Raw genomic sequence first — 26,715 nt, 5'->3', positions numbered from 1 at the left:
GACCATATTGTTTAATCTAAGTTTCAGCTCTAGGTTAGTCCTGAGAGGGTGGAAAGAGGAGAAAATGGTTCCCTTGCCTAATGGAGGCTCCAAGACTGATGAAGCAAATTACCGACCGATCAGAATATCAGGAGTTATTGTCAAAGTATTGGAGAAGTTGGTCAAGAGCAAAATACAGGAATGGATAGATGGAAATGGGATACTTTTTTTGGGGGAAGCATGGTTTTGTTAAGGGTAGGTCATGTCTTAGTAACTTGTTCACGTTTTATAATACAGTGACAGCTGAGTTGGATAAAGATAATGGGTTTGCAGTGATACTGCTGGACTCTGCAAAGGCCTTTGACAGGATTCACATGGAATTCTAATCAGTAAACTGCAACACATGGGAATGGATATGGGTTAGTGAGATGGATAAGAGGGTGGTTAATGGAGATATCAGAGAGTAGTTTATTCAGGAGTAGAGTCCTAAAGAAGGCAGGATTCTGTTCTTGGACTACTACTGTTTAATTTGTTGATTAATGATATATAGGAAAGAATCTGGGAGGAATTGTTCAGTTATTTGCTGATGGTGCAAAGTTGAGTAGAGCAATAGTTAATACAGATGATGTCAAAATTTTGCAGGATGATTTGGAACTGTACTCCTGGAAATGGATGAAGCCAGAGACTTGGGAGTGCTAGTGGATAGGAAATTAAAGTTTAGGGGATACACAGCAAAAGTGGTTAGAGCAGCTCATCAGATCTCTTAGTTACTGAAGAATACTTTTGATGAGCAGAGACAAGCAGATTATTGTTCCTCTTTATTGAACCTTGATAATACCCCATCTTGACTACTGCAAGCAGATCTGGTGCCAGGGTTCCTTAGTGATGAGGAAGAGATGAAGAGGATTCAGAGGCGAGTGATCAAGATGGTAGCAGGTTTAATGAAAGAACCTTATGAGAACAGGTTGAAGATCTGTGGGTTTAAGAAACTGGTTGATAGGTGGAAAGAAGTGATATGATTGAGACATACAAAGGCTTTTACAAGATTAATTCAGAGGAAAATTTTCAGAACAAGTCTGGTGGTGGTGGGAGAACTGGAGGCCATCCATGGAAACTGAGTAAGAGTGTAGTTAGCAAATGTGTTAGAACTAGGTTTAATGCTTGGAGTAGTCAACAAGCGGAATAGGTTGCCAGAGTCTATTGTGGTTGCCATGACTGTGAATACGTTCAAAGCAAAGTATGATAGATACTGAGCAAATGTTGGATAGTTTTTGACATGATGTTTAGAGCCTCCCTCAATGAATCTAAAGACTCCTTGGAGTTGCCTGTAATAATAATATTTTGTAAATGATTATAAAATTCAATATTATCATCTTAGCTTCCTTCGTCTTGGGCATATAAAACAATTTTTGTTACATAGCCTCTATTTATTTTTATTCTAGCTTCTATTATTCATTCATTTTTTAATTTATTTTATTTATATTTTAATTGTTTATATTTATATTTATAATTTAATTGATAATATTTTAACTTTTTTGAAAGGGAATTATGAATCAAAATCATAACACCTACTTGTGCTCTTTGGTCACTCGACTCCACTATATATTACATTAAAATTTTCAGTTCTCATGGTTTCTTTTAATTTCTGTAATTACTGCTATTTGAAAATTTCTTTCATTTAATATTTGATCTAATTCTATTTCTTTATATGCTATTCCTCTTACATTCCAGTTTGTTATATGTATTATATTTTGTAATTTCCATTTTCATTTTACCTTTTCCATAGATTCATTTCGAATACCTTTCTCTATTAGCTTAGAAGTAAATTAGTTTACTCCATATTAGGTTACTAGCCTGGCAATGGATAGTCCAGTGGTAGGGATGCTACTTTAAGGCTTCTAAACTTGCCTTCTTCGAAATTTAAACCTTTAGGAGGAATAGGGTATATTGAAAGGGAAAGAGTAGATTTTAGAGGGGACATAAATATTGGCCAGAAATGGAAAGACCCTGTAGTTCTAGAGTACTCTAAAAGCATAAGGGTCAAAAATAAGAAGAGTTAGCTGATAAGGCCTTATAAAAAAGATAAAAGTGAGTGGATCTTCCTCAAAGTAGAGAAAAAAGAGGATAGATCCAGCTGGGGGACCATGGGAGTGCCATTTCCTTACAATCAAAATGATTGCCCCTTATGGTCCTGTTGGTCCACAAGTCATTCAATATATTTGGACCATCCCACCATATCTGGTGGGCTCCCCTATCCACCACCTAAGGGATGCACTCTCTAGAAGATACAGGTTCCCCAAAAACCTTAGATATTTGCTTTTTCTTATTATTAACTTCCTTTTCATACCAGTTATGCTCTTCTTTAAATGTTCAATTTCCTCCTCTATACATTTAACTTGACTTTTCATTCTCATTACCTCTTGCCTAAGCTCTTCCACATCACTTCTATTATTATTATCGTGCAAACACTCCCATCTATTTCCTGATTATTCCCGGTAACACCGTTTTCATTTTTGGAATGTCCTAACCTTTCATTGTACTCCTCACATACTATAATATATTCCTTTTTATCATTCCATCTAACACTCCATAAATCCTTAACTTTTTTGGACACATACATGAAAGCATTGTCACATCTTGTCCACTGCAAAAATCCAGGGTAAAACTTGATCTCCAATTTGAGATTCTCTGCGCTGCTGGAGTATGCTTCTTTGCTGCCACTGCCACCATTTTTGTAATGTTAACGAGCACTTCCACATTAATCAAGATAAAACTTGAAGCGAACACTTTTAGAACCACAATACCACAGTATAATGATTATATCCAGTCTGGCAATCACATAAAACCATTAGTATACAAATCTACACAATATAATTTAGGGGAAAAAAAAAACACTTTTCGTAACACTGCACCATTCAAATACACCACTGCTTCTTGTCACTTTATTGTATAAAAAAACCTCTTTAATGTTAATCTTATAAGAACCTCTTATCAACTTGTATGTCTCTATCATATCATGCCTTTTCTTCCTATCCATTACATCTGTAAATTTCATCTTCTCAACCTTTCTTCATACTCAACATTCTACAGACCAAGAACCTCCTTAGTCAATCACCTCTGAACCTTTTCCAGTATCTCTTCATCCTTTTGAAAATCAGGTGACGAAATCTGTGCACAGTCATGCATATGTAACCTAATTAAGGTGTTATATAATGGACCCAGAATCTCTTTACTTCTACAAGTCCACATCATTGCTGGAATTTGTTGTGCTGTCCTCATAATTTTAGAAATGTGTCCACTAAATTTTAGATCCCTATTGAGTATCACCCCAGATTTAAAAAATACATCAACGATTTGATGTATTTTTTAAATCTGTGATGCAATTTGAGTAGGTAGGAATATAAATACTGTGTGCATGAGAATGATGTTAGTTATGAAAATTATAAGGTGCAGACCAGAAGTTACAACTATTGTACAGAAAGCTAAGTGTGAGCATAAAAAGAAACTGGCTCTGCAAGCTAAGGACAACCTAAAAGAATTCAATCATGTTACGTGTAAATGAAAGAAGGAATGTGTAAAAATAACTTTCTTCAATGTAGATGGTATGCAAAGGGATTGTTAAACTAATGAGTGCCCATTTTGCTAAAAGCTATCGACCTAGTGTATGCATCATTGAGCTCAATGCTCCTGCTAGATTGGAGATAGAAACTGAAGTGTATGAGGAGGAGGTATTACAGCTGTTGCAATAACTGAATATGAATTTGGCAATAGGAACTGATGGGATATCAGAACAGCGAGTTCAGTTGAACTGGCTGTTATGATCTGGGTCTGCATAATTTGAGTCTCAGCACAGGAAAGAATGTATGATAATTGTATTGCACAGGGGTAGTGGAAAGGCTGTGTGTGTGCATATGTGTCTAACTGTTAACCAATTAGTATCTATTGATTAGTGGTAAGGATTTTGGAAAAGTTAGTAAGGGATTGCATACAAAAATTGGTTAACAGAGTATGATACTTCTGGACTTTGCTAAAGATTTGACAGGATTCAGAATAGAGGCTGTTATATAAGTTGGAGGATTATTATTATTATTATTATTACATGACACCTCCAGGGAGTCCAAAGACTCATCGAGGGAGGGCACCTACTCTACAATTCTCTGCTTCACCAACCGTAACTACCATCACCATCTACCGCCCGCCACCACCACTAGATTTTCACCGACAATCACAAACATCCATGCCCACAGCGGGATTCGAACCTGCAGCCTTTTGGATGGAGAGCAGATACGCTAACTACTCAGCCAACCAGGCCGCGATATGGGATTGGATTATAAATTACTAGTTTGGCTGACTAACAGATATCAAAAAGTAGTGTATGGAGGGTGGAGATCTAAAAGATTTAAAGTGACCAGTTGTGACTAGGGCTCAGTCCATGGTCCACTGTTATTCAGTCTTTACATGAATGATAATGGGAAAGATTTAATTGGTGACATACAGCTATTTGATGATGATGCAAAGACCTAGCGAAATCAGGAATGCAGCTGACATGCACGTACAGTACTTGCAGAATGATTTGAATAAGCTGGAGCTGTGGGCATATGAAAATGGCTATCAGTTCAATAGTAAATATAAAGTTATGCAACTTTGGTGTAATGAGATAACCAATGGCATATTATCTTGGTAGGATTATGCTAGAAGAAACTGGCCATACTAAGGATATTGGAGTTTTAGCAGACAGGAAGTTGAAGTTCAAGGATCATCACATAGCAAAAATAAATAAATAAATAAATAAATAAATAAATCATGAATGCAATTCGTAGGATAATTGAATGCTAAAACAAACATTGACAAGTAACAATAAGGATGCTATTTGGTCTCTTTATTATGAGGAGAAATTCAGAATTTATCACCTGCAGGTGCTAGCATACAAGAAAAAGAGAGATATGACAGAGACCTACAAACTTTTAAAAAATCATACAAGATACCAGTAGATGGAATTTTTTATTTTATAGAGAGTGGAAAGAGAGAGAGAGAGAGAGAGGATGAGAGGCATCCATGGAAGTTTAGAATGAATGCAGTTAAGAAAGGAGTGAGAGCTAGATTTTTCTCTCATGGAGCAGCAACTAACTGGAATACTTGCCTTTGGTAGTTATGAGTTTAGATAGTATGAATGAATTCGACAGAACATATGACATGTAATATGAGTGAATGTAAAGTTATGCTGAGTTGACGAATTCCTAACTCCTGGAGGTATCTTGTAATAATAATAATATTAACCAATTAAAAAAAAAACTGAATCTAACAACCAGTTATGTTATACTAATTCTAATGCATACTTACATGAAAAGTTCCTAGTAGCTAACATGGTAGTTAAAATAGCACCCTGAAAGGAGAAATGCATGAACTTAATTAAATTCTTTGAAATATGTAGTTTTATTCACATATATTATTTGAAAGAAAAGAGGTACTTCAAAAACAAAAAATAAAGTTAAATAACCAGCTGAGTGGATAGCAAACCTGCTCTCAAACTAACAGGCTGTAGGTTAGACTCCCAATTTTCACCAAATGTAAGACCAACTACCACTATTCTTCTTAATAGAGGCCTGAAGTGGCTGAAAAAGTACCATCTTTGTTACACAGAATCTAAAGCTTTAAATTACACAGAATTTAAAGCACAGAATCCATATTATCTACCTCTTTACCCACTTACACAGTACAGTCTTACAGCTTTTGACAGGAGTTATATTAACATACACACAGAATGACAACAACAACAAAAAGGAACAATAATCATTCCAGAAAGTCTACTCATAAACCAAATATCAAGGTGAGCTTCATGCACAGACTGTCTTTCTCAAAAAGTGTTGCAATACGCAAGTTATTCCTACATTTGTTAGATTTAAAGAGACCATTTGGTTGCCTATAGCTCATGTAATTTATACTTGTACAAGTCTTTCCTCAATACAAAACCATCTTCAAGCTGCTAGCATCTAATATTCAGTCTATTTCAGATCTTGAAAAAAGGATTTCAGATACTCTGGATGATGCATTAATGGATTTTCCATCTCATTTCTTAGTTATGTTAGTTTTTCTGTTTGATAGTGTTTGTGAGGCCTGGACTCTAACAAAACAAGACATGAAAATTAGTTATAATCCTACAAGTTGGAGGCATTTGAAATTTGGTGCTGGAGAAAGATGATGAAAATTTGTTGGATAGAAAGGAAAAGTAATGAAGAAGTTCTGAACATAGCTCATGAAGAGCGGTCATTAATGAAACACATCAATAAAAGAAGAAAAAGCCTAATTGGACACCATTTGAGGCATGGGAGACTGATTACAGAAATAATGGAGTGGACTATAGAAGGAAAGAGGCCACGAGGCAGACCAAGAATTTCATATATAAATAACATAATGATGCTAACTGGTGCTAAGAGTTATGAAGAGATAAAAAGGAAGTCACAAGACAGGATGTTGTGATGTGCTGCTATATTTACCAATTTTTGGATTGATGCACCAAAGAAGAGAAGAAGAAGTATTTTAACATTCCATTGGCTAATTTGTTCTGCATGTGGTTCAAAATAATCATTAACCCGCTGTTATGAAAAGACATTCACACAGACTGAGGCAGAAATATGAATCATTGTATTATAAGCAAAAATTTACTGTTAACAACATTCCTACTAATAAATGGGTTATTAACATTTCTAGATGCCTGTTGTTGGATGCTGAAACTAGCATGTTAGCAAAATTTCATGATTTTGCTGTTGTAGCTAAATTCATTCTGCACCTTTATGTCTTGCATAATACTGAATGCAATTTGTCAAGACTTTCAAGCAAAGATGCTAACAAACTGTGCTTTTGAAGTTGCTGTTTACTCTTTAGAAACAAACCTCTGTGTAATTTATCTGCTATTGAATTCTGTGCAATGCTTTCGTTAAAGTAAAAGAACCATATAACTATTTCAAAAGTGGATAACAAAAAAAGCTGTACTAGTAATGGATAAAGATGACAATGAGAAGATGGACTACCTTTTTACAGGATAATTCCATCTATCAAAAAATTAGTTATAATTCTACAAAAAAAAATTAACCAATTAAATAAAACTCCTTCATGAAGTTGTTAGCCGGAATCAAAATACTTTGTATAGGTTACACATGCATGGAAGGACTCCTTGTTTATAGGGGATACCAAAAATTCATAAAAAAAGGTTGTCCAGTAAGATCCATTGTGAATTGTATTAGCTCTCCCACATACAGAATTGCTAAGTTCCTTTCATATTCATAAACTGCCCATACTGGAAAATCCAGATTATTCATCAAAAATTCCGCACAATTCCTTGAAAAAATCAAGGAATTGTGTGGAATTCAAATACAAATGTCAGATATGTTAGTCACTTTGACATTATTATTATTATTATCCCAAAACACCATGGAGTTACAGACTCTTCTAGGAGGTCCCTTTTGTCATACACACAGCTCACCATACTGGGCCTTAAACACATTTAAATTCTCTGCAGACACCACACTCTCAGGCAATGCATTCCAATCATCACAACACTCCATGCAAAAACCTGCTTCTCACTACTTTACTCACACCCTCATTATACAGCAAACAGGGATGATCTCTTGTTCACCCCAATCTCCTACCATTTTATGAAAAACCTCTTTAACTTTAATCCTATAACAACTCATTACTAACTTGTGCGTCTCTATCACATCACCCCTCTTTTCAACCTTTCTTCACATTCAACATTCCAGAGATCAGAAATTATTTCAATAAATCACGTCTTTACCCTACCAACATCTCTTCATCCTTTTGAAAAACAGGTGACCAAATCTGTACACAGTAGTCCATATATGGCCTAATCAGAGCATATACAATGGAACATGAATCGCCATGCTTTTACAAGTCAGTGTCCTCTGCATCATTCCCATAATTTTAGACGATTATCCACCATCACCCCAAGATCTCTTATTTCCTCCACCTCCAACAATATATCGCCACCAAGCATTAAATTATACATCCCATCTTTGTTTACTAAATTTTAAAACTTAACAGGGATGATCTCTGATGAAAAAAAAAAAAAAAAAAATGGCGCGGCATTGTCATTCCATGATTTGAATGTAGATTTCAGTCGTTTCGTTAAGTGTGAGGTCTGTTATATGTATTCCTTCGATTACATAAATGATTTGTGGATGTTTAGTGCGGATGGAAGAAGGGTGTGTGCGAAGTGTGACCTGAACGAAGAACTAATGAATGCGAATATGAAATTGATGACAGAAAGTGCTAGTACTGATTGTGTCGCGATTGCACGTTTGAAAGAAATGGATGGTGAGCAAGAGAAGCGAAAAAATGTTAAAAAATCAGGAAAAAAGAAAAAGAGCGATTTGACAACCGTAACGGATGTTAAAAGGGACAAAAGTGAGGTGGAAAGAAATGAAATTGAGAGAACGAATGAAAGTAGAACTTGCGTAATGCAGAAATCGCAAGTAAAAAAAATCGAAAGAATAAATGATGGCGAAAGTTCGACGCATGTTGGACCGAAAGTACTGAAACAAAGAAAGATGAATGACAGTAAAAGTGAGAAGAATGATAGCGAAAGTTGGACGCATGTTAGTCCGAAAGTACGGAAACAAAGAAAGATAAATGAGAGTGAAAGTGAGAAGAATGATAGTGAAAGTTGGACGTATGTTGGACCGAAAGTACGGAAACAAAGAAGGATGAATGAGAGGGAATGTGAGAAGGGGGGTCGAGAGTTAGAAAGTTAGAAAGATTTAATGATAGAGAGAATGTGTCGCGAGGTTCGGAGAGTGAATTAGATTGGATGAGGCAAGAAATGAAATGGATGCGGAATGAAATTAAGAGAATTCAGGTCAAAACTATTAAAATAAATCATGATGGCATGAAAGAGTTAACGAAAGATGAGCGAGTGGCGTTGTATGGCGACTCCATTATTAAAGGTGTGCTAGAGGATAAAATGCACAAGGTATGTTTTCCAGGCGGTAAAATAAGTAGAGTGATTGAGGCATTGGATATGAGGCGGGAGCGAGCAAAAGAGTTAATTGTATTAATTGGTACAAATGATTTGAGAGAGAACAAAGAGCATGTCAAAATGAATGTCAAGAGACTGCTTGGAAAGATAAAAGAGAATAGTGTGACAGGAAGGGTGGTCAGTGTGTTGCCTAGGTATGATTGTGGTGAAATGAGGCGGAGAGCAAGGATTATGAATGGTATTCTGGATGAAATGTGTGAGGAGATGGGTGTACAGTTTGTTAATGTGTGGAATGAGTTTGAGGGACGAAGTGAGCTGTATGGGAGTGATGGACTGCATTTGAGTGGTTATGGTGTGAGTCGCTTGGAGAGACTGCTGCTGGAAGGTAGAGAAGTGAATAGAGAAAATGAATCAGATCGAGAGGGGAGTGATGTGGAAGAGCAGGAGAGTAAGACAGGAGAGATTGAAGAAGTGGAAATGAATGGAGAGGTGAGTGGTATGAGTATAGAAAATGAGAGAATGGGTGTGCAAGAGGAGCAGGGAAACGGGGAGGCCCAGGGTGGACAGGGATACACAGCGTGAGAAAGGTGGATGCTCCAAGAGGAGGTGAGAGCATGTGTAGGCAGGAAAGTAATGGGATGACCAGGGATCAAGAGGAAACAGATGTTGTTGCAAAGGGTTCTAAAATGAAGAAGCAGAAAGAGAAATGGCCACAGTCCAGCATGGAGAGAGCACATCGAGTGAATGGTATCAGTGGAACTAGCTGTAGATCCAGAAATGAGTTGTTGTGTTTGTATACCAATGCTAGAAGCATAAGAAACAAGGCGGATGAAATGGTTGCACTAATTGTGTCTGTGTACCCAGAGATTGTTGGAATAAGTGAGACATGGTTAGATGAGGACGACATCCTGACAGGAATAGAGATGGAAAGGTATGATGTGTTTCGTGACGATAAAAGGGATAAAAAGGGAGGGGGAGTGCTATTGATGATAGAGAAAGGGTTATGTCCATACAAGGTAGAGATGCAAGAGGGAAATAGGGCCAGTGGTTTTGAGGCAGTATGGTGTGAGATAGAGGTGAATAGAATCAAATACTTGGTGGGATGTTGTTATAGACCTGGTAATGTGGATGGTGGTGATAGTGAAATGTATAGTCAAATAAGCCAAGCAAATAAGAAAAGGGTGATCATTATGGGTGATTTTAATTATGGCAATATCGACTCGATTGAAGAGATAGCGACTGGAAGTAAAGAAAATGAGTTTCTTGAGTTTTTGAGGGATAACTACCTCAGACAGTATGTAACAGAGGGCACACGAGAATTAAGGGTCTTGGATTTGGTCATCTCATCGGAGGATGTAATTATAAATGAGGTGTCAAATCATCCACCAATTGGTGAAAGTGACCATGAGGTGATTAGCTGGGTGGTTGCCAGCAGTGCAAGGACCCCTGTGAAAAAAGGGTATATGTGGAACTACAAGGGGGGTGATTATGAAGAGCTCAGGAGACAGCTTGCAGATGTAGCATGGAATGAGGAGTTAGCTGGAAAAGAGATCAATGCAGCTTGGGGGATTTTCAAAAACTATTTAGTAGATGCAATGTCTAAATGTATACCACGGGTGAGAAGGTTAAATAAGGTAGGTGTGAGATGGATGAATAAAGAGATTAAGCATGCGATACAGAGAAAAAGGGCATTGTGGAGACAGCATAAGAGAAGTGGAAGTAACCAATTTCATGAGGTCTACAAAGACCAGGCAAGGAGGGTGACTTGGTTGGTGAGAGTAGCTAAAGAGAGGTATGAACAGCAGTTAGCTAATGAAGCCAAAAAGAATCCTAGGGAGTTCTTTCGATATGTAGCCAGCAAAAGAAAGAATGATTATGGAAGGATGACAATGATTGGAGGAAATGGTATAAAGACAGCTGTTGCAGAATGTGTTGTGGAGATACTTAATGAGCAATTCATAAAGATCTTTCAATCTTGTGAATGTGACTTCATGGAGAGATTAAGAGCAGTTGATGTTGGGGAGGAGAGACTGACTGTAAGTGAGCAAGAGGTGTTTGGGGAGTTGAGTAAACTAGATGTAAATAAGGCTGTGGGACTTGATAATATATCACCACGTATTCTGAAGGAGTGCGCCAGAGAGTTGACACCTGCCTTGACATATTTTTTTAATACGAGTCTTGCACTTGGTCAAGTTCCTAAAGAGTGGAAGGAGGGCAAGATTGTGCCACTTCATAAAGGAGGTCATCGAACTCAAGCATCAAATTATAGGCCTATCTGTGTGTCAGGTGTTGTGGTTAAGTTGTTGGAGAAGCTTGTGAGAACTAGGATCCAGAGTTGGGTTGACAACAATGGTATAATCTTTGATGGACAGCATGGATTTGCTAAAGGGAGGTCATGTTTTAGTAATCTACTTACTTATTACAATAAAGTGACTGCTTCCTTGGACAGAGGAGAAGGATGCACAGTAATATACTTGGATTTCGCAAAGGCTTTTGATAGAGTACCTCATGATAAGTTGACAGTCAAACTAGAGCAGATGGGGTTGGATATTAGATTAGTGAATTGGATTGGAGACTGGCTATCTGATAGGTATCAACAAGTTGTGTATGGGGGTGCAATATCCAGGAAAAGGAAAGTCACTAGTGGAGTGCCTCAGGGGTCTGTTTTAGGGCCATTACTATTTAACTTATATATTAATGATATTGGTGAAGATTTGGATGGAGATATTCAGTTGTTTGCAGATGATGCAAAGTTGGGACGAACCATAAAGAGTAGTGAAGATGTTGTGGCCTTGCAAGAAGACTTGAATAAATTGAGTGATTGGGCAAGCAAATGGGGATGTGAGTTCAATGTTGCAAAATATAAAGTTTTAAAATTTGGAAAACAAAGATGGGATGCAGAATTTATGCTTGGTGAGAATATATTGTTGGAAGTAGAGGAAATAAGAGATCTGGGGGTGATAGTGGATAAGGATCTAAAATTTAGGGGACACATCGCCAAAATTGTGAAGACAACACAAAGACTTCTGGGAATGATGCGGAGGGCACTGACATGTAGAAGTAGGGAGATACTTGTTCCAATGTATAAGGCTTTGATTAGGCCACACTTGGACTATTGTGCCCAGATTTGGTCACCGGGTTTTCAGAAGGATGAAGAGATGTTGGAAAGGGTCCAAAGGCGACTGACTAAGGTAGTTTCTGACCTCTGGAATGTTGAGTAAGAGGAAAGATTGAAAAGATGTAATTTGCAGAGTCTCGTGGACAGAAGGAAGAGGGGAGATATGATAGAGACCTACAAGTTGGTAAGGGGTTGTTATAGGATCAATGGTGGAGAAGTTCTACAGAGAATAGTGGGAGATCAGGGGAGAACCAGAGGTCATCCCTGGAAACTGTATAAGGAGGGTGTGAGTAAGGGAGTGAGAGGCAGGTTATTTTCGTGCAGAGTTGTGAGTGATTGGAATGCCTTGCCTGAGAGCGTGGTGTCTGCAAGTAGTTTGAATGTGTTTAAGACACGGTATGATGAGATGTGTGTGTAAGATAAAAGGACCTCCTAGATGAGTCTTTGACTCCATGAGGTCTTGTTTAATAATAATAATAATAATAATAATAATAATAATATAACATTACGCAACAATGAACTGTCATCCCCAATCTCACGCCTACTCATTCAATCAATTCAAGTCTTATTGTAAGGACAGAGCATCTGCTCTACTCCTCACAGTTCGTCCCAACTTTACATCACCTGTAAACAACTGAATCTATCCCAATATCATTAACATACAGGTTACACAGCAATGGCCCTAAAACAGACCCCTGAAGCACATTACTAGTGACTTTCCTCTTCTGGGATAGTGCTCACCCATAAATAACTCATTGATCAAACAGCCAATTCCCAGTTCAATGCACTAGATTATCCAACCCAGTCTGCTCTAGTTTGACTATCAACTCATCACAGTAATCTATCAAAAGCCTTTGCAAAGTCTAAGTATACTACTGTGTATCCATCTCCCACATTTAATGCTGCTATCACCTTATTGTAACAAGTTAGTAGTTTACTAACACATGAACCCCCTTTAGTAAATTCGTGCTGTCCGTAAAAGATAATACTATTGCTGTCAACCTAATTGAAAGAATATAGTATTTTTCATGAGGATAGATAGGGCAAGAAGGGAGGGGGAGTACTGCTGATGATAGCAGGGGAATTATGTCCACAGGTATCAACAAGTTGTGTATGGGGGAGCGATATCCAGGAAAAGGAAAGTCACTAGTGGAGTGCCTCAGGCACCTGTTTTAGGTCCATTACTGTTTAACTTGTATATTAATGTTCTTGTGTAGAGGCTTAAGTGCTGTGAGGACATTATGTTGGAGGTTTAATGGATTTTTTACAACACTCAGAAAGAATTAAATTAGAATTTAATACTCCTATATTTCATCCTAGTCACTAGGACATCTACGGGGATTACAAAAACAATTAATGTAACATGCACACAAAAACTTACAATACTAAGCCCAACCACGTGGGTGACACTAAAGTCCTATCTAGATGGAGTGCCCTCTATGGGCGGTAGTAGGTGGCCTGGAATGTAAGGTGGGACCTCTGGTGATGAGTGTTTCCCAAATCTTCGGAAGCTTAATGCAACCGTATTTGTTAAGATTTGGTTGGTTTCTGAGAGCTGCTGCTGCTTCTAAGAAAAGTCTCTCTTTCTTGAATTTGCTGTGGTGGAGCATGGTGGTTTTCTTCCATGATACTCTGTGGGTGGTGTCCAAAACAAGGTCAGCCAAGCCTGAATGGCCATAGTTGTGTTTAACGATGTACGACTTGTGTTCCTCCAGGCGGATGGATGCTGATCTGCCTGTCTGTCCAAAGTACGCAAGCTTACAGGAACAGGGTACTTTGTAAACTCCAGGCAGAGAGAGAGGGGGGAGCTGATCTTTCGTAGAACGGATAAGGGTAGCAAGTTTGCGGTAGGGCTTATATGCTGTGTGTAGGTTATACTTTTTTAGTATCTTAGCTATTTTTTCCGAAGTCCCTCGGATGTAGGGTATGGTGATGGCATTTTTAAATTCTTGTTTTCGAGAGGGACGGGGAATGGGGGAGGAATTGATTATTTTTTTGATACTGTGTTCACTGTAGCAATTGGAGAGGAAAGTTCTGTGTATGTGGTTAAGCTCAGTAGTGAGGGCGGTTCCACTGGAACAAAGATTGTGGGATCTCTTGGTAAGGGTTTTAATGATGCCATATTGTTGTGAGGGGTGGTGGTGGGAGAGTTTGTGAATGTATCTGCCTGTGTGTGTGGGTTTTCTGTATACAGTGAAGGCAAGTGTATCATTGGGCAGGCGCGTGACTAAGGTGTCTAGGAAGGGTAAAAAATTGTTCTTTTCCTTTTCCATAGTAAACTGGATTCTTGGATGTAGGCTATTGAGATGACAGAGGAAGGAGTCTAACATGTCTGGGCCATGAGGCCAAATGGAGAACACATCATCTACATATCTTAGCCAGATAGAAGGTTTGAGTGGGGCTGAGTCTATGGCTCGTTTTTCGAAATCTTCCATATAGAAATTGGCAAGGGGGGTGAGAGGGGGGAACCCATAGCGGTTACTTCTATCTGCTTGTAGATTTTGTTATTCCAAGAGAAATACCCAGAGTTAATGGCAAAGGAAAAGAGATCTAAGATGTCAGAGGAAAAAACGTTTTCTAAGAGAGATAAAGTGTCAGTTAAGGGAATATTGGTAAACAAAGAGGAGATATTAAAGCTTACCAATATGTCTGTATTGTTCAAGGTTAAATTTTCTGTGAGGGCTGTGTTGTAAAAACTCCATTAAACCTCCAACATATTGTATATTAATGATATAGGTAAAGATTTTATTATTATTATTATATACAAAGACTCATCTGGGAGGTCCTTTAATCACACACATATCTCATCATACCGTGTCTTAAACACATTCAAATTCCTTGCAGACACCACACTCTCAGGCAAGGCATTCTAATCATTCACAACTCTGCACGAAAAAAACCTGCCTCTCACTCCCCTACTCACACCCTCTTTATACAGTTTCCAGGGATGACCTTTGGTTCTCCCCTGATCTCCCACTATTCTCTGAAGAACTTCACCACCATTGATTCTATAACAACCCCTTACCAACTTGTAGGTCTCTATCATATCTCCCCTCATCCTCCTGTCCACCAGACTCTGCAAATTACATCTTCTCAATCTTTCCTCATCAACATGGCAGAGGTCAGAAACAACCGTAGTCAGTCGCCTTTGGACCCTTTCCAACATCTCTTCATCCTTCTGAAAACCCGGTGACCAAATCTGGGCACAATAGTCCATGTGTGGCCTAATCAAAGCCTTATACAATGGAACAAGAATCTCTCTACTTCTACACGTCAGTGTCCTCTGCATCATTCCCAGAAGTCTCTGTGTTGTCTTCACAATTTTGGCGATATGTCCCCTATATATTAGATCCTTATCCACTATCACCCCCAGATCTCTTATTTCCTCTACTTCCAACAATATATTGTCACCAAGCATAAATTCTGCATCCCATCTTTGTTTTCCAAATTTTAAAACCTTACATTTTGCAACATTGAACTCACATCCCCTTGCTTACCCAATCACTCAATTTATTCAAGTCTTCTTGCAAGGCCACATCTTCACTACTCTTTATGGTTCATCCCAACTTTGCATCATCTGCAAACAACTGAATATCTCCATCCAAATCTTTGCAAATATCATTAATATACAAGTTAAATAGTAATGGCCCTAAAACAGACCCCTGAGGCACTCCACTAGTGACTTTCCTTTTCCTGGATATCGCTCTCCCATACACATCTTGTTGATACCTATCAGATAGCCAGTCTCCAATCCAATGCACTAATCTAATATCCAACCCCATCTGCTCTAGTTTGACTGTCAACTTATCATGAGGTACTCTATCAAAAGCTTTTGCAAAATCCAAGTATATTACTGTGTCCTTTTCCTCTGTCCAAGGAAGCAATCACTTTATTGTAATAAGTAAGTAGATTACTAAAACATGACCTCCCTTTAGCAAATCCATGCTGTCCATCAAAGATTATACCATTGTTGTCAACCCAACTTTGGATCCTAGTTCTCACAAGCTTCTCCAACAACTTAACCACAACACCTGACACAGAGATAGGCCTATAGTTTGATGCTTGAGTTTGATCACCTCCTTTATGAAGTGGCACAATCTTGCCCTCCTTCCACTCTTTAGGAACTTGACCAAGTGCAAGACTCATATTAAAAAAATATGTCAAGGCAGGTGTCAACTCTCTGGCACATTCCTTCAGAATATGCAGTGATATATTATCAAGTCCCACAGCCTTATTTATATCTAGTTTACTCGACTCCCCAAACACCTCTTGCTCACTTACAGTCAGTCTCTCCTCCCCATCATAAACTGTTCTCAATCTCTCCATGAAGTCACATTCACAAGATTGAAAGATCTTTATGAACTGCTCATTAAGTATCTCCACCACACATTCTGCAACACACCATTTCCTCCAATCAATGTCATCCTTCCATAATCATTCTTTATTTTGCTGGCTACATATCAAAAGAACTCTCTAGGATTCTTTTTGGCTTCATTAGCTAACTGCTGTTCATACTTCTCTTTAGCTACTCTCACCAACTAAGTCACTCTCATTGCCTAGTCTTTGCAGACCTCATGAAATTGGTTCTTTCCAACTTCTCTTATGCTGCCTCCACAATGCCCTTTTTCTCTGTATCGCATGCTTAATCTCTTTATTCATCCATCTCACACCTACCTTATTTAACCTTCTCACCCGTGGTATACATTTAGACATTGCATCTACTAAATAGTTTTTGAAAATCCCCCAAGCTGCATTGATCTCTTTTCCAGCTAACTCCTCATTCCATGCTACACCTGCAAGCTGTCTCCTGAGTTCTTCATAATCACCCACCCTGTAGTTCCACATATACCTTTTTTTCACAGGGTCCTTGCACTGCTGGCAACTACCCCAGGTAATCACCTCATGGTCACTCTCACCAATTGGTGGATGATTTGACACCTCATTTATAATTACATCCTCTGATGAGATGACCAAATCCAAGACCCTTAATCCTCGTGTGCCATATGTCACATACTGTCTGAGGTAGTTATCCCTCAAAAACTCAAGAAACTCATTTTCTTTACTTCCAGTTGCTATCTCTTCATTGCAGTCTATATATTGCCATAATTAAAATCACCCATAATGATAACCCTTTTTTATTTGCTTGGCTTATTTGACTATACATTTCACTATCACCATCATCCACATTACCAGGTCTATAACAACATCCCACCGAGTATTTGATTTCATTCACCTCTATCTCACACCATACTGCCTCAAAACCACTGATCCTATTTCCCTCTTGCATCTCTACCTTGTATGGACATAACTCTTTCTCTATCATCAATAGCGCTCTTCCTCCCTTTTTACCCCTTCTATCCTCACGAAACTCATCATACCTTTCCATCTCTATTCCTGTCAGGATGTAGTCCTCATCTAACCATGTCTCACTTATTCCGACAGTCTTTGGGGGAACAGATGCAATTAGTGCAACCATTTCATCTGCCTTTCTAGCATTGGTATACAAACACAACAGCTCATTTCTGGATCTACAGCTAGTTCTACTGATACCACTCACTCGATGTGATCTCTCCATGCTGGACTGGGGCCATTTCCCTTTCTACTTCTTCATTTTAGAACCCTTTGTAATTCCATCTGTTTCCTCTTGATCCCTGGTCATCCCATTTGTTTCCTGCCTACACATGCTCTCACCTCCTCTTGGAGCATCCAGCTTTCTCACGCTGCGTACCCCTGTCGTCCCTGAGCCTCCCCATTTCCCTGCTCCTCTTTCACACCCATTCTCTCATTTTCTATACTCATATCACTCACTTCCCCATTCATATCCACTTCTTCAATCTTTCCTGTCTTACCCTCCTGCTCTTCCACATCACTCCCCTCTCGATCTGATTCATTCTCTCTATTCACTTCTCTACCTCCCAGCAGCAGTCTCTCCAAGCGACTCACACCATAACCACTCAAATGCAGTCCATCGCTCCCATACAGCTCACTTCATCCCTCAAACTCATTCCACACATTAACAAACTGTACTCCCATCTCCTCACACATTTCAGCCAGAATATCATTCATAATCCTTGCTCTCCGCCTCATTTCACCACAATCATACCTAGGCAACACATTGACTACCCTTCCTGTCACACTATTTTCTTTTATCTTTCCAAGCAGCCTCCTAATATTCATTTTGACATGCTCTTTGTTCTCTCTCAAATCATTTGTAACGATTAATACTATTAACTCTTTTGCTCGCTCCCGCCTCATATCCAATGCCTCAATCACTCTATTCATTTTACCGCCTGGAAAACATACATTGTGCATTTTATCCTCTAGCACACCTTTAATAACGGAGTCGCCATACAATGCCACTCGCTCATCTTTCGTTAACTCTTTCATGCCATCATGATTTATTTTAATAGTTTTGACCTGAATTCTCTTAATTTCATTCCGCATTGATTTCATTTCTTGCCTCATCCAATCCAATTCACTTTCCGAATCTCGCGACACATTCTCTCTATCATTAAATCTTTCTAACTTTCTAACTCTCGTCCCCCTTTTCTCACTTTCCCTCTCATTCATCCTTCTTTGTTTCCATACTTTCGGTCCAACATACGTCCAACTTTCACTATCATTCTTCTCACTTTCATTCTCATTTATCTTTCTTTGTTTCCGTACTTTCGGACTAACATGCGTCTAACTTTCGCTATCATTCTTTTCACTTTTACTCTCATTCATCTTTCTTTGTTTCAGTACTTTCAGTCCAACAGGCATCCAACTTTCGCCATCATTCATTCTTTTTTCGCTATCATTTATTCTTTCGATTTTTTTCACTTGCGATTTCTGCATCACGCCAGTTCTACTTTCATTCCTTCTCTCAATTTCGCTTCTTTCCGTCTCACTTTCGTCCCTTTTAACATCCGTTACAATATTCAAATCGCTTTTTTTTTCTTGATTTTTGAACATTTTTTTTCCTATCTTGCTCACCATCCTACTCTTTCAAACATGCACTCGCAACACAATCGGTACTAACACTTTCTGTCATCAATTTCATATTTGCATTCATCAGTTCCTCGTTCAGGTCACACTTTGCATACACCCTTCTTCCATCCGCACTAAACATCCACAAATCATTTATGTAATCGAAGGAATACCTATAACAGACCTCACACTTAACGAAACGACTGAAATCTAAATTAAAATCATGGAATGACAATGCTGCCATCAATTTTTTTTTTTTTTCAATTTGGATGGAGATATTCAGTTGTTTGCAGATGATGCAAAGTAGGCCTTACAGGAAGACTTGAATAGATTGAGTGATTGGGCACGGAAATGGGGATATGAATTCAATGTTGCAAAATGTAAGGTTTTAAAATTTGGAAAACAAAGATGGGATGCAGAATTTATGCTTGGTGACAATATATTGTTGGAAATAGAGGAAATAAGAGATCTGAGGGTGATAGTGGATAAGGATCTAAAATTCAGAAGACACATCGCCAAAATTGTGAAGACAACACAAAGGCTTCTGGGAATGATGTGGAGGACACTGACGTGTAGAAGTAGAGAGATTCTTGTTCCGTTGTATAAGGATTTGATAGGCCACACATGGACTATTGTGCCCAGATTTGGTCACTGGGTTTTCAGAAGGATGAAGAGATGTTGGAAAGGGTCAAAGGAGACTGACTAAGGTAGTTTTTGACCTCTGGAATGTCGAGAATGAGGAAAGATTGAGAAGATGTGCAGAGTCTGGTAAACAGGAGGAAGAGGGGGAGATATGATAGAGACCTACAAATTGGTAAGGGGTTGTTATAGGATCAACTGGAGAAGTTTTACAGAGAATAGTGGGCGATGACGGCAGAACCAGGGGTCATCCCTGAAAACTGTATAAAGAGGGTGTGAGAAGGGGAGTGAGAGGCAGGTTTTTTTCGTGCAGAATTGTGACTGATTGGAATGCCTTGCTTGAGAATGTGGTGTCTGCAAAGAGTTTGAATGTGTTTAAAACACGGTATGATGAGCTGTGTGTGTGTGTGTGATAAAAGGAGACCTCCCAGATGAGTCTTTAACTCCATGAGGTCTTGGGGTGGTAATAATAATAGTAATAATAATAATAATAAGGTAGATATGAAAGGGGGAAATAGTGGCAATGGTTATGAGGCAGTGTGGTGTAACGTGGAAGTTGAGAGAATGACATATTTAGTCGGATGTTGCTATAAGCCTGGGAATGTGGAAGATGGTGATGAAGAAATGTATAAACAACTTGAATTAGTGAACAAAGGAAGGGAAATTATTATTGGTGATTTTAATTATGGAGATATAGATCAGAATGAAGAGATAGAATTTGGGAAAAAGGAAAATGAATTTAATGGGTTCTTGAGAGATAACTATCTCAGGCAGCATGTAAAGGAGAGAATGTGGGTATCGAGAGTTCTAGATCTGATCATTTGTGAGAGGGGTTCACACTTTCCTCCACTTGGTGAAAGTGATCATGAAGTAATCACCTGTGTTGTGGCAAGTCATATGCAGACTTTGGTGAGTAAAGGATATATGCTGGGTTTTCATGGTGTGAGGATATGTTGGAAAGGGTCCAGAGAAGATTTACAAAGGTGGTCAGTGATCTTTGGAATGTGGAGTTCGAGGACAGATGGAGAGAATGTAAGTTGCGGAGACTCGTGAATAGGAGGAAGGGGGGGGTGTGATGTGATTGAGACATATAAGCTAGTCAGGGGTTGTTTTCAGGCCAACATGGAAGGGGGGGGGGGGGGGAACAAGAAGTCATCTCTGGAAACTGTATAAGGAGGGCGTGAACAGAGGTGCGAGGAGTAGGTTCTTTGCATGGAGAGTGGTTGGTGAGTGGAATACACTGCCTGAGCATGTTGTAAATGCAGACACATTGAATCAGTTTAAAGCATGGTTGGATGAGCAGTGTGTGCAATTGCATGTACCTCCCACGATGAGTCTCTGACTCCATGCAGGTCAGATGTTAATAATAATAATAATTCTGATTTTCACCAGCCTCTCAAACACTTTAAACATCACACCTGATACACAGATTGGCCTATAATAATAATAATAATAATAATAATAAGCTAATGCCTTTTATTCCCTTATAGGGAGTAGGTGAGGCCTTTAAACACTATCTAGCTTTTGGAGCTTTTGATACTTGAATTCTATTACCTCCTTTATGAAGCAGTACAATATTGTGTTCCTTCCACTCCTTTGGAACTTGACCCAATGTAAGACTCATATTAAGCAAATATGCTAAAGCAGATGTCAACGCCCTGCCACATTCCTTCAAAATATGCAGTGATATATCATTAAGTCCCAAAACCTTATTAATATCAAGTGTGCTTAATTCCCCATATAGCTGTTCCTCACTCATAGTCAATCTCTCCTCCTCATCCAATGCTCTAACTCTCCATGATGTCACATTCACAAGAATGAAAGACCTTCATGAACTGCTTCTTAAATATCTAAAATACCTAAATATCTTAAATATATCCTTTACAGCAGTTGTCCTTATACCATTTTCTCCAATCAATACCATCTTACCATAATCATTCTTATTTTTTGATGACTACATATCAAAAGAACCTCCTAGGATTTTTTTTTTTTTTTGCTCCCTTAGCTAACTACTGCTCATACTGCACTTTTGCTACCCTTACCAACCGAGTCTACCCTCCTTGCCTGTTCTTTGTATTTCTCAATGAACTGATTATTATCACTCCTTTTATGTTGCCTTCATAATGCCATTTTTCTCTGTACTGTACTGCATGCTCAATCTCTTCACTCATCCGTTTCACACCTACCTTATTAAACCTTCTTACTTTTGGACATAAGGCTAAATAAGGTATATTATACATTTAGACATTGCTTCTACCAGATAGTTCTTGAATATCACCCAAGCAGCATTGATCTCCTTTCTACCCAACTCATCATTCATGCTACCGCCTGTAGCATGAATGAGGAGGTTATGAAATGAGATTATGAAAAGCTGTCTCCTCAGCTTTTCATAATCACCAGCCTTGTAGTTCCACATATACCTTTTTTTCACAGAAGTCCTCACATGGTCAGAAACCACTCAAGTAATTACTTCATGGTCACTCTCACCAAATGGAGGGAAATTTGCCACCTCATTTATAATAACATTCTCTGATGAGATGATTAAATCCAAGACCCTCAATCCTCATACCTCAGGAAGTATGTAAGAACAGAGGGCAAACTCAAGAAACTCATTTTCTATACTTCTGGTTGCTATCTTGTCATCCCAACCTATATTGCCATAATTAAAATCATCCATAATGATCACCCTTTCCCATATGCTTGGCTAATTTGCTTATACATTTCCTAGTTACTACCCTCTAGATTGCTAGGTCTACAGCAGCATCCAACATTGTTTCTCTATTTACCAACATTCTGGTATTTTGACAACATTAGTTTACTATATGATTTCCTCTTGATGATGTGAAGATATTTGAATTTGTTATTAAAATCAGGATATTTCAGCTGGAAAAAGAGATCTAACTGCCTTCATCCATGCATTCAATTCACCATGCAAAAAGAAAATGCCAGTAGTTTACCATTCCTGAACAATGTTCTTACTTGCACAGCCTTTAGTACTTTGTCAACCAGTGTTTATCAGGAACCTACCCTTACTTGCAGACATATTCAGCAAAAGTTTGCTTACCACACATTCCAAAAAACAAGCCATTAATTAATAGAATGCATAATGTGTGCTCCTCTCCCTCAAGCTTACAGCAAGAATTTCTCACTATCAAAACTTTAATGGAATTAAATGGTTACAACCCTCATCAAATTCTACAGATAATTGACTGCCATGTTCCAACACCTAAAGATTCTTTGAATGACCACAAGGTTTCGATCCCTTATATTTCTGGTATCTCTGAACCTATTAGTAGAATTGTGAAGCGGTATCATTTTAATCCACATATTTGTCCCTATCAAAAAAATTTCCCATCTAAGAAAGATGGTACAAGATCCCTTGTAAATGTAATTTGACATACTTTGGGCAGACAGGCCATTCTGTTAACAAAATAATTAACGAAAATCAATGAGGAGAACGATAAGGAACATACTGACACAGAATCTCTGAAAGTCGACTTGAACAGATTGCTTACATGGACAAATGATGATGATGAATATCATTTGATGCCAAGTTAGGTTATGCATTTTGGACAGAGGACATTAGTGATTGCTAATAAACAGAACGTTAGAGGTGTTTAAGTCATCACAGTGGATAACTGTACTGGTGAAGAGAATACTAATTTGTGAAAAGAAAAAAAAAAAGAAAAAAAAAGGCTATTATCTCACTTTATAAGGCTTTGATAGGACAACAATCTGAATTACTATGAACAGCTAGAAAGATCCAGTGGTGGGTAACCATGATTTATTTATTTATTTTATTGTATGATGACACAAAGGCCAGGATACTCACCAGGTAAATTCAGCACCATCTTATTTATTTATCCTTATGGCAAAAGGAATACAGAACAGCTACAGATCAATGTTCAGTCTGGAAAGCCAATCCAAGGCCTCCTCCATCACCTTGTGGATGTCCTGTAGGCCACCACCATGATATTGGTGCCTTGGACAGCCATTCACAATATGAGTAATTGTCTGAGCCACGGGAGCACAATCACAATAAGGGTGGTCTAACAGCCTCCATTTATGTAGTAGGTAGCCACATCTTCCCTGGTTAGTTCTGATCCTGTTGATTGATAACCAAATTTTCCTAGGAAGAGCAAAATCAGGCTGCAGAGCACAGGGATCTTCTACCAAAAAGCCGTTTGTTGGGAGATTGTTGGACCAGTATTCTCTCCACATGTCAGGTGTTGATGGCAGGGCAGCTGAAGAGAGTTCGTCAATGAACCAGAAAGGCTTTCTAGATTTTAGGCAAAGACTAGGTGGATTTATGAGAGTCTGGTGCAGGGGCAGGAGTGGGTTGCTCATTGCTTTATTAAATTCTTTAATCAAGTATGTTTGGTGGAGCGATGTTAGATAGGAGAGGCAGCCAGGAGAGAGGGGGGGTACTTCTCACTGTCCCACTAATTGTGCGCATGGTAGAGTTTAGCTGGGTGTCTATAATGTTAGTGTGTGCACTTCTTTCCCAGACAGAGGCACAATATTTTGCTGCAGAGAATGTGAGGGCTAGTGCAGATGACCTTAGGATTTCTGCACCACAACCCCAGGTTGTTCCAGCAATCCTTGAAGTGATATTGTTTCTTGCTTTAATTCTGCTGGATAGGCTGGTGATGTGCCTTTTATAGGTTAGGCTTCTATCCAGGGTCACTTCAAGATGGCAATTAAGAGGGGTGAAAGGGTGGATGAGATGATTGTGATGGAAGGAACAAATGACTTAAGAGGTAATGTAAATTGTGCAGTGAGAGATATGAGATTCTTGCTTGAAGTAGTACAAAAGAAGACGCAGAGAGGAAAGATAGTGTGCGTGTTGCCTAGGTATGATTGTGATGAGCTGAGCAGAAAAGCAGTCATATTGAATAACATAATAGCCAGAATGTGTCAGAAGAGAGGATTGGAATATGTGGATGCATGGACAGCATTTGAGGACAGAGAGGGATTGTATGTGAGAGACCGCTTGCATTTGAATGAGGAAGGAATTGGCATCTGGAGAGATTGCTGTTCTGAACGAGTCAGTGTGTCCATGCAGGGAAACTAGAATGATCAAGGTGGATGGTAGCAGAGGTGGCCTCTTGTGGGAAAGGGTACTTGGGAGAAGGGGGACAACATCAGGTAACACTGAGCCCAATGGAGTTTAGAGGGGATAATGCTGGGTATAGAAATAGTGGCATTTTTATGCTTTATACTAATTCCAGGGTTATCTGGAATAAAGGAGAGGAAAAGGTGGCGCTGATAGCATCAGCCTGGCCAAAGATTATTGGGATCACTGAGATATGGTTGACAGAAGAGGATATAATAACAGGAATAGAAGTAGCTGGATACAGCATTTTCTGGCGGGACAGAAAGGAAAGCGTGGTGGTGGAGTACTGCTTATGATAAGTGATGACTTATGGCCTCTAAGAGTGGAGGCTTTGGAAGGCAGTAATGATTTTAAAAGCACTAATGATTTTGAAAGCATATGGGATGAGGTAGAGATAGGCCAGATGGGATATTTAGTCGGTGTTGCTACAAACCAAGGAGCACAGAGGGTAGGGACCAGGAGATGTTTAGACAGCTGAGCTTGGCAAGTGCAAGAAGAATGAATGTTATGGGAGATTTTAACAATAGCAGTATAAATTGGGGAGAGGAAGATGCATGTAGCAATAAGGGAATGGAATTTCTAGGATTCTTGAGGGACAGATCTCTTAAGCAACATGCAATAGAGGCAACAAGAGGTTCAAGAGTTTTGGATTTTGTCATAGAAGAGTTGATAATAACTGAGATGACATCTCTCCCACCAGTTGGAGAGAGTGACCATGTGGTTTTGACTTGGAAGATGAATAGACATGCAGGAGTATCAAAGAGACGGAAATATATGTGGAATTATAACGTGTTGAAAGTTTATTTTTCACTTGGTTAGACTATAATAAATTTAGTTTAATCCTTTATCCAAGTGTGAGCAAACAAAGTTTGTGCCTGAAAGTATCTTCAGGACTGGGATAAGGTGGTACAACACCGGACAACTCGTTGCAAAGGTGGAGCAAGTTCATAACACTCCTATCTCAGTATCTCCCATAATGCAAAACACATTTCCTTGCGGATATGTATAATGTTATGCACTAAGGGGAGGGCCACTATCCAGACTAGTTTCGACCTTTATTGAGGTCTCTTCGGTGGGAGCCAGGTTCGAGTGGATTGCATATGGGTCTCTCGGATCCACTCGGACCTGGCTCCCGCAGAAGAGACATCAATAAAGGTCAAACCTAGTCTGGGTAGTAGCCCTCCCCCTTAATGCATAACATTATACATATCTGCAAGGAGATGTGTTTTGCATTGTGGAAGATACTGAGATAGGAGTGTTGTGAACTTGCTCCACCTTTGCAACCGAGTTTCCCGGTGTTGTACCACCTTATCCCAGTCCTGAAGATACTTTCAGGCGCAAACTTTGTTTGCTCACACTTGGATAAAGGATTAAACTAAATTTATCATTGTGGAATTATAAGGCAGGTGATTACAATAGTCTTAGACATCAACTTGGGGAAGTTTCATGGAGGGAGGAATTAGAAGGCTGGGATATCATTAGTTACTTGGGAAATTGTGAAGGAATATTTGTTAGCAGCAATAGTAAGCTGTACTCCATGAGTGAAGAAGAGGGCACAATTTGGAGTAAAGTGGATGACAAATAATATTAAACAGGAACTGCATGCGATAAAGAGGCTATGGAAGAGATATAAGGAGACAGGTGAAGAGAAGATGCATGAAGAATATAAGACACAGGCCAGGAGAGTGACTAGTATGGTAAGGAAGGTGAAACTGGAATATGAGAAGAGATTGGCTCTAAGATCCAAAGAAAATCGTAGCGAATTTTTTAGCTATGTGGCCAGTAGCAGGAGAAATGATTTCGGAAGAATGACATTGTGGGATAAAAATGGGAATAGAGTGACTGATGCAAAGGACATTGTGGAATTGTTCAATGAACACTTTATTGGAGTATTTCATCCTA

The 26,715-nt window shown here is 38.9% G+C and overlaps 1 protein-coding gene across 1 annotated transcript in view; it reads right to left on the bottom strand.

Moving 5' to 3' along the window:
- LOC150096303 (calcium/calmodulin-dependent protein kinase type II alpha chain-like) overlaps window positions 1-26,715 on the bottom strand; it is a 736,535-nt gene that overhangs the window by 234,358 nt on the left and 475,462 nt on the right. The window contains exon 12 of the mRNA XM_090409027.1: window positions 5,320-5,362. Coding sequence (XP_090265153.1) covers window positions 5,320-5,362 — 43 coding nt within the window. The remainder of the gene's footprint in view (window positions 1-5,319; window positions 5,363-26,715) is intronic.

The sequence above is a fragment of the Typopeltis vanoorti genome, chromosome 19, assembly GCF_054136105.1.
Source record: "Typopeltis vanoorti isolate ZY-2024b chromosome 19, IOZ_Tvanoo_1.0, whole genome shotgun sequence".
In the NCBI taxonomy this organism is placed as follows: Eukaryota; Metazoa; Arthropoda; class Arachnida; order Uropygi; family Thelyphonidae; genus Typopeltis; species Typopeltis vanoorti.
Note: the sequence above shows the minus strand (reverse complement) of the source record. Positions and strands in the feature narration are given on the sequence as shown.